Raw genomic sequence first — 18,005 nt, 5'->3', positions numbered from 1 at the left:
CCCATATAAATCTAAAAAAAAAACTTGTTCAGTAATGGTGAACTCTGTAATAGTATACTTTTATTAGCCCCTTGTTCAAAAGCGTCGATAAACATAACGATATAGAGGTCAAATATCTGTATAAATACCGATAAATCGGTATACCTAGCAACGTTGGCCCTTATACGAGTCATTAAAATTGTCATTACTAAAAAATAATATCATTTAATTGAACGTGTATGGTACAGTAATGACGAGTTTTCTATCAAATTTGAAATACATCATTACTTAGTCATCATTAAAAATAACAAAAATAATTCTCGTGTAAGGGCCGCTATAGAAAAGCATCGCAAAAATACCACGGTTACGCTACGATGCCGAAAGAAAATTACCAACGTTTACAAGTTTTGCGTAAAAGATTTTTTGATTTGATTGCTTTTCAAGTGAATTTACCCATCTTACTCTAATCAAATATCAGGCTAGTTGAATATACTAAATTACTTTTATAATCGAATACAAAGAACAGCGGAAAGTGCTGCGAGATTCTTCGATATCATGCATATTTGATTTGTTACTAATATGAATACAAAACTTATCATAGTTACGGCGCATAGAACGACTGGACGTTTATTGTTTCGGTTCAACTATTCATTGAACTGTGACTGACGGTGAATCGAGTTCATAGAGGGGTCCTATATGAATGGTGCATGAAAAACCATTGACTATTCCAATCTTGAGTTTATCTTTGGTCTAACGCAGAACAGACTCTGTCAGCTTATAGAGAAATCAATCTTCAGTTCAGCTACACCATCGCACTGCATCACATTGAACGTATCATACCAATTGTAAAGAAGTGCAGTTCTGCTATTTTCGCACGCACGTGTTTGACATTTCTCTCATCTACAAGATTGGATGCGGACTCGCCAAGATTGGATGCGGATTCGCCATGCTCGCAAAAACCGATGTTGCTTATAATTACATTTTTTGAACCTCTTAGGATGATGATTGAATTCAACACAGGCTTCTATGTAAAACTGATTTAGTTTTAATTTTTTTTGTAGAATTTTATGATCTGTTATAACAACTGTTCATTTGAAAATGCAAGAAAATTTTTTTTCTTTTGTTTCGTATATCTGATTTTCTTCTTCTTCTTCTTCACTTCTGGTGGCGTCATTTCACTTGAGATGACGCCGATTGATGGCAGCTATATTGCCAGTTAGTTTTCGTTTATAGTCCAATGGACTTTCTTTTCACTGGACTACAAATGAAACCCTCGCTATGTGACAACGTGGAGTCACCGAAGTACGAATGAAAATCCTTTCTTTCTCGCGAAATACTCTAATTTTCACCGCACTAACACGATACGACGTGCTCACTCGTTGAGGGTTTCACCGGAAGTCTATCTGATTTTATTTGATAAGATGATATTATAAACAATATCGAGGTCCGGAAGTTGTTTCGGTTAGTTGAGGTTATTTTGAACGCTAAAAAAATAGTTAGCATAATATTGATATTGTGTTGAATTTGCGCATTCCTTCAAGTGACATTTCATAATGTATGCAACGAATTAAATCATTTCTCGGTTAATTTTTCAAAAAGGCGTATAAGCAAGTGACAGTTTCTCTTTGTTTACTTTCTCTTCTATTAAATACCAAGCTATTTCCACGAAACTTTCGACTTACAAACATAATAGTGATATCAAAGAAAATCTTTTTAATTGCATCACAATAATCAAAAGAGAGAGTGATTAAAGAGAAACTGTCACTTGCTTATCCGCCCTTTTGAAAAATTACCCGAGATTTGAAAATGATCAACATAACATTTTATCACGTACTAAACCCGGAACTGAAAATGTTCAGTGTTTAAACAGAATCTTGGGAGCTGCAAAAATAACAAAGGTAGAAAATGATTTATCTCACAATAAAATTTACTTCTCACTAGAAGAAATGACGTTGTAAATATGTGATAAATGATTTTACAAGTGGAAATTTGATTTCCCTTGAATTTTGACAAATGAACTTGCAATCATCAACCTCACACACGTATGCCTCGAGTTGATCGTCCATCAGTTTGTTTGCCCGAGTTTAGAGTTTTTCTCTCACGCATTAAAAAAAAATTCTGTTCTCTACGCAGTAAAAATGTTCATGCTGTCTTACCCCTCAACATTTTCCTCTGTTCGTTTCCTTGCACATTTGACAGGCGAATAGTGCGCAGAAAAGTCATTAACAATTTGTCAGTTCTCTCTGCTAATTCGTCTGTGCTGGTCGTTCGTTCGCTCGCGGTTCGTGCCGTTTTACTGCAAAACTGATCAACTTATTGGATTTTTATCAGCAGTTTAGCAGCTGAATTAATAGCCAAAATCTTGTAAACTGGTGAACATTGTCCGTTACTAGTTGTCCCGTGGTGGCACTGCAAAGCTGGCTAGTAAACAACCCACACCACCACGGACATTCTTATAAAACACTGTGCCATTTTCTACATCACATTTTTTCGATTTGCTCTGTACGCTGCAGTCTTTAACTGGGTGTGCATTGGATTACGACGATTTACTACCATCGTCGTGTTTTAATGTGAAGGTCGCTAGTGCATAATCCATACGCGTGACGATTGGATAACATAGCAGAAAGAACCATCATCATCGAGTGAATCTACTGTTATAAGTAACCCATAATTAACAAAAAAAAAGAAAAACAACTAGAACAAAGAACGGCTGCTTGGTGACAGAATCGATATCGATTTTCTGGAGCACCCGTAAACGACAACGGGAGTGGGGGCGAGTGCGGCTAGGAAAACAAAAATAATAACGTATCGTACGATACGCGAACCGAGTGAGAAAGAATAGATAAACAGTACTCGCGCAGAAAAGGGAAGCAAAACGCAGGTTTTGCGCGACTATTTTTTTTTGCTTCTCGTCACATCATCGTCGTCTCCCCGTACGGTCAGGAAATTACGGCGAATTACAATCATCTAGCTTAGCTGCGCTACAAGTTCTAACCGAATCAGCAAACTCACACGGAGCTGCCAGAAGAAGAAGAAGGTCAAAGGAAGGAATTGCTGACGGCACGATGGACGCTGTCGAGACGGCGAATCATTTTGTGGCTTTCGGAGAAGGTGAGACTTTCTGGCTAATTTACTTACTGCAATAGGTGTTTTTTGTTGTTGTTCGACAGTAACATGACGACTTCTTGATAGGTCAGTTTCACTTTCCTTTAATAAGTACTGTTTTCCGTCTGCGCGAGGAAACGCGTTTTTTTTTTCCTTTCACACCAAAAACGATTTCCTGCGGGGTATGTTTCGTTTCACCACCAGTAGAATAAACGACGTGAGGTGGTTCGGTAGTCGGATATGGAACTATTTTTTTCTGTTCGTTTGCTTGATTGTTTTACTTTATGGTTAGATCTCATACCAAAATGGAATTGAGTCAAGTGGACGATCATGAGCCATCATCGAAAAGAGTAAAACCAAAAACAGATCCATCCACCCTTGACTGCTAGACCCGGTTGTGATTTTTCTTTCGCTTAATTTGTCTTCTTACAAGTCGCGTCCAACAGCTGAGTGTTGATAGCGGCTGAACCGTCGTACCATCGCCGCCGTATAGAGCACCAGAGCGAGTCACTGACCGGATAGTTGGAAAACTGCATCATAAATATAGCCAATGATGTGATGGTGGCTTTCGATTTCGGTACCAGTGTCAATGAAAACTCAACTGTCAACGTTCTGCTTCACTGTGCAACAATAGCGCAAAACAGCAACGCTTGCTATGACAATCGGTTTCCCCTCATCAAGGTCACGTGTTTGTGATTGTGGTTTGCGTCAAATTCACGTTTCGTTCTACTTGCCTTGACTCCCCGCTGGATGTTCGAAACGATGATTTGTTCTGATTGACGCTCACACGCGCCAAACACTTTTATGGTTGTCGCGCCATAGTGTATACTAATTCTAATACCCTTGAGCATCCGTATTCGTTTAATTAGTTGTTCGAATATGGGTTCGAATTTAAAAATCCACTTCCTAAATCGTGCACTTCAAAACCATCAATTCGAAGAATGATGTGCACCTGCCCGGCAAATGATTCTGCAGCGAATCGAAAGCTTATCACTTATCAGCTCGGCTCATCGTGCGTTTTTTTGTTTGTTTACGGAAACTCCGCTAGTCTGTTTATTGTTTTGCTGCAAACGTAAATCAGTCGTTGATTGATTTGTCTGTTTTTTGCTCATTTCAGCTGCAAAGGAAAGCGATTTGAAAACTCCACTTCTGAGTAAAACAATGACGTCATCAGCACCTCCGCCATCGAACGGTCAGCTGCGGTATGCAGCTCACGAAGATCTGAACCAGAAGAAGAAAAATAAGCAGAATCAGAACTCCGAATGCAACGGAAATGGGTCCATCGTTTGTGCCAGCAGTAGTACGATCGATAAGAAAGATGAAGAAGAGGAAGAACGATCGGCCCGACAGTCGTTGATCATTCTGGCGGCGATCTTTTTTACCAGTTTGTTTGCGATGATCTACGTGTACGCGATGTTCCCGGAGTTGGACGAGTGAGTGTAAAACATGTAAAGCGATTTGTCATCACCTGATGATGGTTGGTTTCCTGTTGTAATTTTATTTTCTAGGTCAGAGAAGCAGTACATCAAGGTGCCGTTCGACATCGAGGATGCCAAACAACTGGGTCGAGTGTTGGACCGGTACAAAGATCTGTACCAGCTGGAGGTGATGTTCGGCGTCATTCTGGTGTACATATTGTGAGTATTGGCGTAGCATATGGGTTTATTTTTTTACTCTCGGTATGAGTCATTTCCATTGTCATCGAAAAATTTCGTTCATCCTACCGAAACTTTCGCTGAGGTAGAGAGGCTTCCAATTCACACAGCCAATAGTCAGGTTCAGGTGAACGAAAAAGTCAGTAGTAGAGGGATTTTATGTAGTAAGCATCTGTGAAGTGTGATGTTACCCTAATTACGAAGACAAAGCTTCGAGAAGCTCAATCGAGAAGAAGTTGAAGACAATTTTCATCGAGAATACTACCGATATCCAACACAATTCTCAGGGTGGCAAGTGAATTGCCGATTTAAATTTCGTTTGCAAACACGTTTGTTCAATGAACGAAACTCTCAGAAGAATTTTCATGTTCTGTCCATTCGATGTTCCGCGGCTTTCGCAGCTAGGCAGCTCATACGGGTACTTTCAAAGGTAGATGTTGAACAGCAAATCGAACGAATCTGTGATTCTACTCGAGCGTTATACGACTGAGTCGGCAACATAGAGACCAAAGTAGTTCTATCTTAAAGGAATATTTTTGCGTGTAAAAGCCATTCGAAATATTTTTTTGATTTTATTTTATTTTATTTGGAAGCAGGGGAAACCCCGCTGGAGCTGAAATTTACAATCTCTCTCTCCAGCAGGCATAAAACCTCCTCATCTTTTTATATCAACAGATAACAAAGATCCAACAGATATATTGCTTAATATTAAAGTAAAATTACTTACGGCGTTTCGAAAGGAGTTGAAAGCGGCAAAAGATCAAGTTAATTTTTTCAATAGATGGAGAAAGGGGGAAGCAACAAATAATTAGTAACATCATAAAGATCTAGGTTAGTTTCGAAGAAGATGGTGGACAGCCGGGGGATTGAGTGAGTCGAGCAGATATTAGAAACGAACCTAATGATGAATATTATTCTTAGTTGCCGAATCGATGGAGAATGGAGGCAGACCTAATAAGGGAGCACTAAACTGAACTTGTGGATTAGGTACTAAATTAACCCTAAGCTAAATCTAGAGTTACTAGACACATACTAGAGAAAGGTTCATTATAGCCATAATTAGTGCGAGCGGTTTGAATTCTCAGGAATTGATGAGATCGAAGATTTCGAGAATGAATATTTAAATTTAGTTTACCTAACAATTCGGGGCAATTGATTTGAGATTGCAACAGATCTGCCACGAATATTGCCCTGGAGAGATCTCGGCGAACAGATAACAGGTGTAGATCGATCGGTTTACAGCGTTCCTGATAGCTTTGGAGGTTGTTGGGAACTCTCCAAGGAAGACTACGAAGAGCAAAGCGAAGAAATTTACCCTAAATAGCTTCGCTGCGTGGATGTCCAGTTGATAATAGGGGGCTCAGACGACATAAGCGTATTCTAGAATAGAACGAACCAGTGCGCAATATAGTACTTTTAGGCAATATATGATTTTAAAGTTCTTTGTGATTCGAAAAATAAAATCAAGTGTCTTGGAAGCCTTAGAGATAATATACTCGACGTGATGCTTGAAACTAAGTTTAGAATCCAAAAAGACTCCCAGATCCTTTACAGTCGATTCTCGCTTGAGGATAGGTCCGGAAATAGCATAGTTAAATACTACGGTTGTGCGTTTGCGAGTAAAAGAGATCACGGAACATTTAGATGGGTTTAATACCATTCAATTGAGGTCGCACCAGTTGGAGACAATATCCAACTGTTTTTGTAGAAATCTGGCATCTTCGTGATCTTTAATAATATGGGAACAATTTAAAATCGTCGGCGAAAGATAATTTCAAGCATTGTATCGAATGGTTCAAATCGTTTAGCTAAAGTAAGAATAAAAAGGGTCCAAGATGACTGCCTTGAGGTACACCCGAGTTAGCTTGAAAAGGTGCAACTGTGCAGTCTTCGATTTTAGTTATCATACTACGACCAATCAGGTACGAATGCAACCAATTGAAAAAAGATCCATTGAATCCAAGTCTGTCAAGTTTGGCAATAGCTATTTGGTGATTTATTTTATCAAAAGCAGCGGAGAAGTCTGTATATATGACGTCAACCTGCTGTCACGTCTGTAGCGACTGAATTACTTAGGATGTAATAACATACCAGGTTTGTAGATGTGGATCGTTTTGGCATAAAACCGTGTTGAGTTGAAGATATGTAACTAGAGCAGTTGTGGGTAATGAACTCCAAAACGATTATTTCAAAAAGCTTGGATACAGCACATAATGCAGCAATTTCGCTGTAATTTGATATATTGCATTTATTTCCTTTTTTAAATACAGGAAAAATGAACGGTTTCTTCCATGAATTAGGAAAAATACCTGAGCGCAAAGAAATATTGAATAATATCATCAAAGGAACCTGTAGACTTTCCGAGCAATTCTTAATAATAATGAATGGTATTCCATCAGGGCCAGCGCTAGTTGACCTTTTCAGTTTAGCTAATGAAGTTTCCACCATATCTATGGCAATAATGTGATGGGGACCAACGGGGGGGCGTAAAGGAACATTGTTGACAGCTTCGAAGATGTTATTACTAGTCAGACTTTCTCCACAGAAAACGCTGCTGAAGTGTTTGCCAAAGAGATCACATATATTACGCGGGGTCGTTGCTTGCAGAGTGCCGAGCGACATATGATTAGGTAATCCTGATTCGTTTCTTTGTTCATTAACGTGACTCCAGAACCTTTTAGGGTGAGATTTAAGGTTCCTCTGAATTTATTCAATCGTTTATAACGATTGTTATGGAACAGATAATAGGATCTAAAATGAAGAGTAGGATTCAGGAGTAGATTTTACACTACATTGAAAAAAAATTCAAATTGGTGTGGAAGAAAAACGGTATCCTCGTTGCTCGGTAACTTGAAATAGCTTGAGATCATCAACTTCGAATAGTTTGAGATCATAAGCGAAAAATAAGCGTTGACATTACAAAGAAAGTTTCGGTAGTTGAAGTACAGGAGAAAGATCAAAATGTTCTAGACCTTGCCTTGTGGAATCCCAGATGGAGCGATAAACTCTTTGAACATAGGGGCCATTCCACGCAAAATCAGCCACCCAAAATTTTTTTTATCTATTTTCTTTCGGTAAAGAACTCGAAAATATTCGACACGTATTTTTTTTAATTTCAATATGGTACGTGGAATTTTCGAGATAAGATTTTTTAAAGTTTCGTGTTTACAAAAAAGAGCCTTTTTTCAACAGTCTATACTGTAAAATCTAATAAAGATACCAAAATTTGAAATTAGCGATTCCATAAAACAACCTTTAAAAGAAATTTAATGAAAAAAGTAAAAAATTAATAAACAAATGAATTCAAACTTAGGCCTAATTATTTTTCTTTTTTTAATTAAAAAAGAAGCCTTAGAGGCTTAACTCAATCTTGGCAAAGTTTCAGAGTGGAAAGATTAATACTTTCGGAGCAGTGAGTTTTTCAATCACGACCCGCACGCGCGGAGCGTACCGCAGCGCAACTCGCTCGGATACGGGCTTACCTTACCGACACATGTCGCGCCACTGATCTAATCCTAACTTTGACAGTTTATTGTTAGCAACGTTTCAGTAAAGATCGCAGTGAATGAATTCAAACTTCAAAAACATTCGTTGCGTCGTTGTTTTTGGAATAACAGCTACCGTTACCGTAGTATCATTTATTTATCTTAATCTTTTCATAACAGTGGAAAGAGGAATTTAAATCTAAATATTTTTAAAAGAGAAGATTGTTCCGCTACGGAGCAGCTCTACCATCTTTACAGGAAAACCATTCATTTGGGGATCGTTCGGTTTCTTTGCACCGGTCTTCGAAGCCACACTGTTATATTTTTCAAAGAGGTTTGACATGGGTTTAGATTCGTATAAGGAACAAACGTATTAGGAAATATTCGTAGGAGTTATCTTCGCTAGCGGAATTGTGCATAATTTATTACATCAATCGGTACCATACCGAATTTCGAAATCGAAGATCAAAAGGCATTTTTACACGAAAATATTAATCGACTTATTAATGCTTGCTCTGAATAAATTTATGGACATGTTTGAACAGATACTGAATTGAGCTTGCATCTTTGCGGTATCATCAAGTAAAAACTCCGATCTAATTCGTATCAAATAGAAAAAAAAGCAATCGTACGAAACCAATTGTGAATAATTTATCGCTCAAAGTTACAAAAAATTCAAGTCCAATTTTTTAAATTTTTTATTTTATTCAATTTGGATAATCGCGATAGGGATAAAAACCTGGTCTTTTAACTCTTAACAAATTGGACAACGGAGGTATTTTGGCCTGGTGCTTATATTTTTAGTTGTAATCAAAATGAAGTATATATTCATACGTAACATGTTTATGAATGAAAAAATGTTTAAAATTCTGAGACATGATGTACTTATGTACTTAATTTTGATTATATTCAGTAATATGTACACCGGACTAAAATATATTAGAGTGGCCAAAATACCTCAGTTACCCTACATGGTCAACTGTTGAACTTGACTCTGGTGCAGAATAATTCTGTAATTCGAAATAAATAAAAATATTTAATACTATCGAAAAGATTACTTTCAAACTACTTGCAGTGTCGTAAAATTCTAAACTCTTCTGGAAGATTGTTCAACCCGCATTTGCATAGACAGCCAATTCTTGATTACATTGCAGTCCTCAAACAGCCATATTCTAGTTGATCTAGTTGAGACTCAGGATAATTTCACAAATAAAATCAATCACTAATATATATATTTGGTCTTGCAGAAGTTTGAAATCACTAGGGAAAATCGTTTTAATTGTATTCGACACTGTGGTTTATTTATTTACTATGGGGCTCCTTGATAACTAGTTCTTAGCAACTCAAACAGTGTTGCGCAAGACGATTATTTTTATCATTTTCAAGGGGTCGCTATATTTGTGGTAACTGGCGGTAAATCGCTTACGAACACTTTTTATTCAGATTTTTATTCGGAGTGTCTGGTCGTGTCGTCTGTTCAACTTTACAAAAGCTCTCGCATCGATGACATTACAAATGCAGTAATGAAAACAACGAACGAACAGTTTTTAATCTTTAAGAAACTACTAGGCAATGTAAACAGGAATTGAATTATGGTACATCTAAAATTTCCAAGTGCCTTTGAATCAATGCGTTTTGATGGTTGTTCCCCAATTTCACGCAAAACGACACTGTCAGTAGTCCGAACTTAAATCTAACCCTCGAAAACCGAAGAATGTGGAAATTCGCTCCACATTGCAGTCAATTTTTTTAGAAATCTTGATTACCGATGAAAACTATTTTTCACGAAAAAAATTGGACGAAAACGAAAATTTTTCATTCCCTGCGCACACGCCTACTACGATCCTAATCAAATATACCCTACATTGTTGTTGTTGTTCAATTAACTAATTCAAACGTACAATTCATCCATTCTATTCACAGCCTGCAAACCTTCGCCATTCCCGGTTCGCTGTTTCTCTCCATTCTGAGCGGTTTCCTGTACAACTTCCCGGTGGCCCTGACGTTGGTGTGCTTCTGTTCGGCCCTCGGTGCCACACTGTGCTATCTGCTGTCGCAGGTCGTCGGCCGCCGGTTGGTCAAACATTACTTCCCGGAGAAGGCACGGGTTTGGGCCCACCAGGTGGACAAACATCGGGAAGATCTGCTGAGCTACATGCTGTTCCTGAGGATGACTCCGTTCCTGCCGAACTGGTTCATCAACCTGGTGGCACCGGTTATCGGCGTGCCACTGTACCCGTTCGCCCTCGGGACGTTTCTCGGTGTGGCACCGCCTTCCTTCATTGCCATACAAGCGGGAAAGACGCTGTACAAGATGACAAGCTCGAGTGATGCCTTCGGGTGGGGCTCGGTTACCCTGTTGGCAATGTTTTCCGTGTTTTCGCTTGTTCCCGTCATATTTAAGCGTTACTTTAAGTCCAAGATTGATTGAATTCCGCGAGCTAAACTAGTAAAGTCAATGTTTCCGAAGTAGCTGCTGGAACTCTGTATTCAAACAAACAGCAACTGCGTCCGTTACGCGTGGGGGGTAGTATAATTTTAGCCAAAGATGATGTATAAAGCTACCTACAAACGATTAGATTTGAGTTATATTATTTAGAAAAAGTTATTCGCTAGGGATCGCAAAAGACGTCAAACGCTTTTGAATAGAGGTTATTCAAACTAGATTAATCCGACGGTTTCAACTGAACTGGAATTTGAAAATTGGAATTTTGTTTGTTAAAGCAATAAACAATTTCACTTGTCTAATAAGGTAAGCTTCTCTTCGGTATAAGATAAGGTAGCAGAAGAAGGAATCGCATTTTGTTACTGTGAAGGAATGTTTTAACCGTTTGCGTTTTCTACGCGTTGAAGCACGACCGTCGAACCGGTGACGGGAGCGGGAGTTAGGATTTAAAGTAAACAAAATGATACTAAACATACGCGCAAAAAGTATTACACGTAAACTAAACCCTTAACGTGAGATCTGGATCAACCGTGTTGGTTGACTGGCTGGATTTTTTTTCTCCTTTCCAGCTGAAGAGTAAACATTTTAAACAAACAAAGCAGCAGCTATGCGAACACAGTCGTGCCACATCATACAGGGTCGATTAGGTTGAATTCAAGTGCTTGAAAGCGATAGAGCATCTTAAAAAAAATGAAATCGAATACCGAACTGTTGTAGTTAACATACATTAACATATGGATATATCAAAGGTATGGTAACTATCTCCAGTAATATAAAACAAAATAGCTAATTACAATTGAATTGAACTTTGGTCGTACTGTATGTAGTCAAATCAGGTATACCGCTAGCAACAATTGAATGTTTATACGTGTAAATAAAATTAGTAAAACATAAACAGTCATACACCCAAACACACACATCAGCTATGTTGCTTGGTTACGCATGAGGATAACAAATTGATATCAGTAAATAATTCCCTGTAAAACCGAATAGTGAAACAAATAAAAATTGTTATCAAACGAAACAGTTGTTTTTTTTTGTATGGTTGGATCACATGATCCTGGGGACCAGGGACTGTGTTTTCGCAGTCGAATCTTCTGTTTGTGGGATAACGTGATTGCTGATGTGAGTCTTTCACTAATTCGATCTACCGATTCATAAATTCAACACGAATCAAACGAATCGCAGAGGATCACATCATTCCGAGTTTTACTAATTTTCAAACGAAAAAGGCGGGTGGGTAATGTCACAAACCTAACTGGAGGGCGTGAATACAAATAAAACCGACATCCGAATATAGATTATCGTAGTTGATTGATAGTGAATTTTTCAAACTCCGAAATTGTAACGGTAAATCGATACTAAGGAATGACTTATTGACAACAAACATACTCCAGCATACAAGTGAATAATACGGAACAAACGAGAGTAAAAAAAAAGGCGGGTGGGTAATGTCAGAGACATGACCGGATGACGTTAAGGTTCTTTTTACAATCTACACACTAAGATTTAATTTCTTTGTTCGGTAATATTTTTGACGAGAAATTTCGGTAATCTATAGAAATGACCATATTTCGGCACATGAGTTTTATTTTACAATAATTATTCAAATTATTACCGGACGATCAGTCTTACGTAAATTTTCATTACAGAATTTTGTAAATAGATATACAATTCATACGGTAAATCTGAATAGTCGCCGAGTACGGTAAAAACCATACTGTCCGTATGGTAAAATTATCTTACAAAAACCGAACTTCTGTGAAAACTGATTGTCATGAAACTATCTGTCAAACAGTTTTTAGTAAGTGTCTTTTTATTAACCAAACTAAGAAAATCTTGAAGCGTTCATCGAATGGATTGAGATACAGGTGCTAAAGTTTTTAAAACAATAGAACCATTAAAAGCTTTTTGTTTACTTATAGGCAAAACATAATTTTGTATCACTTGTCCACTTGCTGCCTACACAAATCGTTCGAGGATAATGGTGGAGTCGACGGATTGTGCAGTGTTTTGGAAGGCGCTCATAATTCCGGTCAACCGGAACATTTGACCTTTCTTGTGGAATAAAATCATAGCCACAACAGGTTGAAATTTCCTTTATTCGTTTTTGTGAATTTGTGTTGTTTTTTGAAATACGAAAATCCATAATTTTATCCAAAGGAAAACAAACAAACAAAAAACTACCGAACAATCAGTTAGATCCAATTGGTTTACAGTTTACGGTAGTTGTTTGACAGTTCAGCAATTGCCGAACGATCGATAATCAATTTAATTACCGAACTGATTACCGAAGGTTCAGCTGTTGAAAATTCGGTAAAAATTTAGGTTGTAATATTACAAGAAAAGGTGCAAAATTTCGTATCAGAATCATACACAGTATTTAGTTAAGGTGATGTAATGTACTGCAATATTTCTCGAAAACAGAAAATCATTGCATTTGATGTTCAGCACGTTTAAATTTTTTTCACATCAATGGATAATCACATCAAGATTGTTACAATTCTTTTATTGCTGTGTATGTTGTGTGGAACTGCTACTGCAATTTGAGCTTGAGCTTGAGCTTGAGCGACCAACCCTGGTTGCTACTCCGTTACTGATCGGGATTAGCTGAAATTGTACAGGGAGTTTCTAGATGATCCAACCTGGGACTGGTAAATCATCCTTCAATGTACATCTTCTGGTAACCCTAGAATTCATTCATCAGTACCGGCGCCGGCCAGGCCCGAACATAGCTCGTTTAAGGAATGGAGAGGGATGTTAGTCCAACACTTGTTGTCACTAGAGGCCGTATATACTACTGCGCACTCCACAAGTGTCACGGGAGAAGGATATTTGTTAGTAAAAATTTCAGTATTGGTATTATTTGCGCGCGACTCAGAATGTTCCGGTTTCAAGTTGCTCGGATGCACCACTAACCTCACTGACTTCCCGAATGAACGTTTCAACAATATCCTATCTTGAAGTCCCGGGAAGGCTTGATTCAAAGCTCTTATTCGAGGAAACGGAAGAAAAATTTGCAATACTATCGCGTAAAGAACAAAAACTCCCCTATTTTTTTATAAATGAAATTACGTGATACAAAATAAATGAGTGAATAGAATTTAGACAAAATAATTGATTCATTGCATTGACATATTCTAAACAGTTGTTAAAAAATCATTTTAAATCACCAAATAAAGATCAACAGATTTCACGCGCGTCTTGAATCTGTATTATTTCCGCTTTATTATTTTAATTCTTTATTAAAATTATTAATTGGTTGTATTGGTTGATCTTTGCAGCCGGCTACCGAGAAGAATATAGTTTTTTTTTTGTTTGAAATATTATTATCCAGTGATTTTTTTTATTATATACCGATATATGTTATCTCTGTTATTAACTTTGTAATATCAACGGATTTGCGCAATAGTTGATTCCTATCATTCAATTTATAATCCTGAAAGACAATCAATAACATGAAAGAAGAAAACATTCAAAATAAAACTTTTCGACGAAGCTAGACGGAAATTGATAGATTGAATGAAGAGATAATTTAGTAAAATAGAGTAATCAGAAGTGAAACCTTAAAAATATCTGATAACTGAAAGGAAAAAGAAACTCCTGCAATAGTCGCCTTTTACGACATGGAAGCAGGAACCCAGTGGATCTATTCTTGGTTCATTTTTTTCCGCCGGATTCCACACGGCATCTAGGCTGGTACTGTCGGGAGAGAGCTAATAAGTTCTATCAATCTCCTAGTGGACCCCAGCCCCTACTAACAAAAAAGTAGCTCCTATAACTTACGAAAAAGGAACGCATATAACGCTTGCTTCGTAGCACCTATAACATACAAAAAGTAACGCATGTAACGGTTAGCAGTGGCATCTCGTCGTTGTGCGCACCTCGTGTACTGCACAACCGGTCCAATTGAAGGAATTAACTGCATCTCCATCCGTATTCAATTGTGGCTTAGATTCAGGCATAGCATAAAAAGGCAGCTTATGACAGTTGAAAACAAATTGCTGTTTCTACATATGCCAGATTCACAGATTAATCTGAGTTTCATAGATTCTGAATATGTTGAACAGATTTGAACAATGACACAGATGTCAAGTTGATGAATTTGTCAGCGTTCAAATAATTAGCATTAATAGGAATGTCACCAAAATTTTCCAAATTCGGAGTTTTTCGAGTGGTTATATACATTTGCTTTATTTTTACTTCTGTTACCGGTAGTCATTCTACTGTTATCTTTTGGAATTTATCGGTGTGTTACAGCAAAAATATATGTGCTTTGTTTTACAATACAATACGTAAAGCTATTTTCCAACTTCATGCCCGTGATGTCGACGATTCAATAATGGTATCGTCTTTCTCGATCCAGCCGGAGCAATACAGTTTCGCAACCCCGGCCATGCACCTGCTAGTCGCTTGTCCATCAATCAATCGCACACTTAGGAATATAAATTTAACACGAAACATTCAAACCGAACAACGTTTTATGGCAGGTTTCTATGGTCAAAATCGGGAAGCTGTTTGTTTCTACATCCCTTCCGTTTCAAACACGTCAACTGGATTTGGCTTCGATTACGAAATAAATATAATGGGAGGAGGCTTACTGTGTGTTGCAGTATAGCCAGATTTAACGTCAGTCATAAGAACATTCAAATAAGGAATCTCAGTGAGAGTCAGTGGTTGAGAGAAAGTACGTTGTAAATGTTATATAAAAGAAATACTTGATTAACTTTTTTTTTCGTCCGCTGTTATAGCGTTTCTATAACACGTAAATTACGAACTAAATGCAATAATACTAACGAAATACAAAGTTCACACACATACAAATTAATCTCACATTGCTTAAAACAGAAACAAAAAACGATAAATTTACGAGCGTTTTGACTTTTTTTTTTTGGTATGCTTAACTGATGAACGTTTCCTCGAGAACTTTTCTGTAAATGTCACTAGAAAGGTTTTTGAGACACGCCGCTCATATCTGGAAACGCCGTTAATTGCCGCAATACTGACCGTCGCTACCTAATATCTATCTTTTGCCACAAATGCACGACATGACGCGTCCAGAGTGGCGTCAAGCTTGAGATGATGAATCACACTAGTAATCACAACAGACGCTCATCTATTAAAATGGTCTGATCGAGCTTCTGGTATTTTGTTTGTTGAGTACGTAAATGGAATAACATGCTTCGGGAAGTGCGGCGACTTGAGATGTTATTTAACAAGCCCCGAAATTTTAACGCAGTTTCCTCCAGAATTTTGGCTTCGGTGAGTTGGTTGGGTTAGATTCCACATCATAAATAAATTGTTTCCATTTTTTTTTCTTTTAGCTCAACAGTACGATCCAATGTAGCTGATGGAGGGCGACTTGGTATACTGCTCCGGTAAGGAAATAGGTTTCCAGTACCACCAGTTATAAATCACTAGAAGAAGATAAGATTCTTTTCATTACAACACATCATTTTCAAAGGCTGTCTGTCAATTTCTCTTACATCCATAGCTGGCGGGCAATCGGACCGATAGCGTCCGGCACCGATGTCTACACTCTTGCGTCGGTCTCAACAGAAACGTTCTGCTGCCGTAACCCTGAATCACAAGCATGTTCGCACACTCGGCGTCCGGAATTCGATAGGGAGCAGCTTGCGGTGTATCTACTATCAGGTATCGCTCCAAACTTACACCGGTCGACGGTAACCGAGCCGGTCGGGGGAACAGGGCTCTGAGAAGCCGTGCCGGTGCCATCCGGTTGCAGCGCCACACGCTGTGGCTCTCGACCTGATGGCTGGCATTCATGAAATGCTGAAACAAGTCATCCAAATTGTGGATATTCTCATGCGTCGATTGTATTTTGTACGCATCCTTCGCGAAAATGGCACGATGCTGCTCATAAAGCGTTTGCAACCGATGAATATCAACCAGTTCTTTTTGGGTCTGTTTGGACAAAGAGATTATCACCATCCGCCGACGAAAGCAAGGATGTTGTACTTCACGCCAACTTACCTTAAAAATATACGGATAATTAACTGCGACATGATCGACGCTGGTGAAGTCCAGCACGTTGGCAACGTCCGCACAGGGATCACAGTTGAGGTTCTCCACTTGGAAGTAGGGATTCGTTAGCAGACAGCTCTCGTCGTAGTATTCCGTTAACGACGGATAGTTCGCAATAATTGGCACCGTAACCTTCCTCCAAACCCGCATACCCGGATATATGAACGTTTGAATGTTTCGCAGGACGACTGTCGACACTTCATGCTTGTAGGAGAATATTATAAACAACGTCAGCAGGACAAAAATGAAGTTGATAATTTTCTTCTTCCGGTCGATGACCGTTTTGAGCAGTATCCGACTGGTGTTCTTGTCGAAGATATAATTGATGATGTTGTTGTTGTGGAAGTAGTGCCGAATCAGATAGTTGTTGAACTCAGACTCGCTGATTCGGCCGCGCAACGCAGCCAACCGTTTCAACTGGTCCAACTGCTCGATGTACTTACGAATAATCTCATTTTTGTCCTGCAGATCGCCGAATCCTGCCGTGTCCAGCTCGTCCATTCCACTGCACCACCGTGTGGAGAAAAAAAAGATGCTACACCCTCTTCCCGTTTTGCAGAAGCGTTTGCAAGATAACAGGGCGACCGCTGTGTTTTACTCGATTGCGGGTCGTAAATGCAATTCGTACCGGATGCTTGGCGGAAATGTTACCGATGAGGATGATTTCACGATTATTTTTAGCATTTGCAATGCGTTGTTTGTGCGGGCGTTTGCAATTTTTCACTTTTTTCGTTTTATCAATGCGAATTCCGTCGAGATAAACATTTGTTTGACGTTCAAGATGTGCCAGCCCAAAGGGCCTATGTGATAAGCGACGAATCGAAGAAAGAGACGCTGTTGTCATAGACTGGCGGGTAATCATGTAGTGAAAAGACAAAAATAATATTAAAAAATAACAATTGCATTTTTTTTTAATAAATGAATAGCTGTTCAATGAACATGCTAAATAAAGTTGCTATAATTATGTCTACTGCGATTGTTTTTTTTGCTTCCAAAGTTTGATTCCTGGTGCATTTCCTAAACTGCACATTTTTCTTTTATAAGCAGCTGTCAAATTAAAGTTGAACAAATAAACGAAAAAATACTCCGCGTATGTAATGTCAGAGGAATAACCGCACGAAATTGACGAAGGCTAGTTGTCGAGAAGGGGCAGATCACTTTGAAATTATTTTAGTTATTTGTTCTACTAATAAATTATCCTTTTGAAATAAAATCTCATTAGTTTTTTGCAGGGCTTTTCTTGTCACTTCTCTGTAAGGGGCACGCTAAGGCTCATTTTTGTACACCCTC

The 18,005-nt window shown here is 38.4% G+C and overlaps 3 protein-coding genes across 5 annotated transcripts in view; 1 reads left to right on the top strand and 2 right to left on the bottom strand.

Annotated features, from left to right (window-relative positions):
• The first annotated feature begins 2,211 nt into the window (after nucleotides 1-2,211).
• On the top strand, nucleotides 2,212-11,694 carry LOC131426527 (transmembrane protein 41B). The gene is made up of 4 exons (XM_058589332.1): nucleotides 2,212-3,090; nucleotides 4,202-4,517; nucleotides 4,593-4,721; nucleotides 10,148-11,694. Exons 1-4 carry the CDS (start codon nucleotides 3,045-3,047, stop codon nucleotides 10,653-10,655), a joined length of 999 nt encoding a protein of 332 aa, XP_058445315.1. The 5' UTR covers nucleotides 2,212-3,044; the 3' UTR covers nucleotides 10,656-11,694.
• Nucleotides 11,695-14,836: 3,142 nt separating this feature from the next.
• On the bottom strand, nucleotides 14,837-17,216 carry LOC131426526 (uncharacterized). Its single transcript, XM_058589331.1, has 3 exons — nucleotides 16,665-17,216; nucleotides 16,157-16,595; nucleotides 14,837-16,087 (listed from the first exon to the last, which is right to left on the bottom strand). The coding sequence occupies exons 1-3, from the start codon at nucleotides 17,214-17,216 to the stop codon at nucleotides 15,996-15,998; spliced, it is 1,083 nt and encodes a 360-aa protein (XP_058445314.1). The 3' UTR covers nucleotides 14,837-15,995.
• Nucleotides 17,217-17,425: 209 nt separating this feature from the next.
• Nucleotides 17,426-18,005, bottom strand: part of LOC131426524 (nuclear factor of activated T-cells 5-like) — an 86,802-nt gene continuing 86,222 nt past the window's right edge. For all 3 annotated transcript variants that reach the window (XM_058589327.1, XM_058589325.1, XM_058589328.1), the window contains one exon: nucleotides 17,426-17,562. In XM_058589327.1, the coding sequence (XP_058445310.1) occupies nucleotides 17,516-17,562 (47 nt within the window). In that variant the 3' untranslated portion in view covers nucleotides 17,426-17,515. The remainder of the gene's footprint in view (nucleotides 17,563-18,005) is intronic.

The sequence above is a fragment of the Malaya genurostris genome, chromosome 1, assembly GCF_030247185.1.
Source record: "Malaya genurostris strain Urasoe2022 chromosome 1, Malgen_1.1, whole genome shotgun sequence".
NCBI lineage: Eukaryota > Metazoa > Arthropoda > Insecta > Diptera > Culicidae > Malaya > Malaya genurostris.
Note: the sequence above shows the minus strand (reverse complement) of the source record. Positions and strands in the feature narration are given on the sequence as shown.

What these genes read in the sequence shown, in the direction of transcription:
- LOC131426527 (XM_058589332.1), top strand. Translation starts at nt 3,045, where the DNA reads ATGGACGCTGTCGAGACGGCGAATCATTTTGTGGCTTTCGGAGAAG. An exon ending in TTTTGTGGCTTTCGGAGAAG is followed by an intron (nt 3,091 to 4,201) that starts GTGAGACTTTCT and finishes TGCTCATTTCAG; the next exon opens with CTGCAAAGGAAAGCGATTTG. An exon ending in ATGTTCCCGGAGTTGGACGA is followed by an intron (nt 4,518 to 4,592) that starts GTGAGTGTAAAA and finishes TTTATTTTCTAG; the next exon opens with GTCAGAGAAGCAGTACATCA.
- LOC131426526 (XM_058589331.1), bottom strand. Translation starts at nt 17,216, where the DNA reads ATGGACGAGCTGGACACGGCAGGATTCGGCGATCTGCAGGACAAAAAT. An exon ending in ATTATCCGTATATTTTTAAG is followed by an intron (nt 16,596 to 16,664) that starts GTAAGTTGGCGT and finishes TTGTCCAAACAG; the next exon opens with ACCCAAAAAGAACTGGTTGA. An exon ending in ATTGCCCGCCAGCTATGGAT is followed by an intron (nt 16,088 to 16,156) that starts GTAAGAGAAATT and finishes ATCTTCTTCTAG; the next exon opens with TGATTTATAACTGGTGGTAC.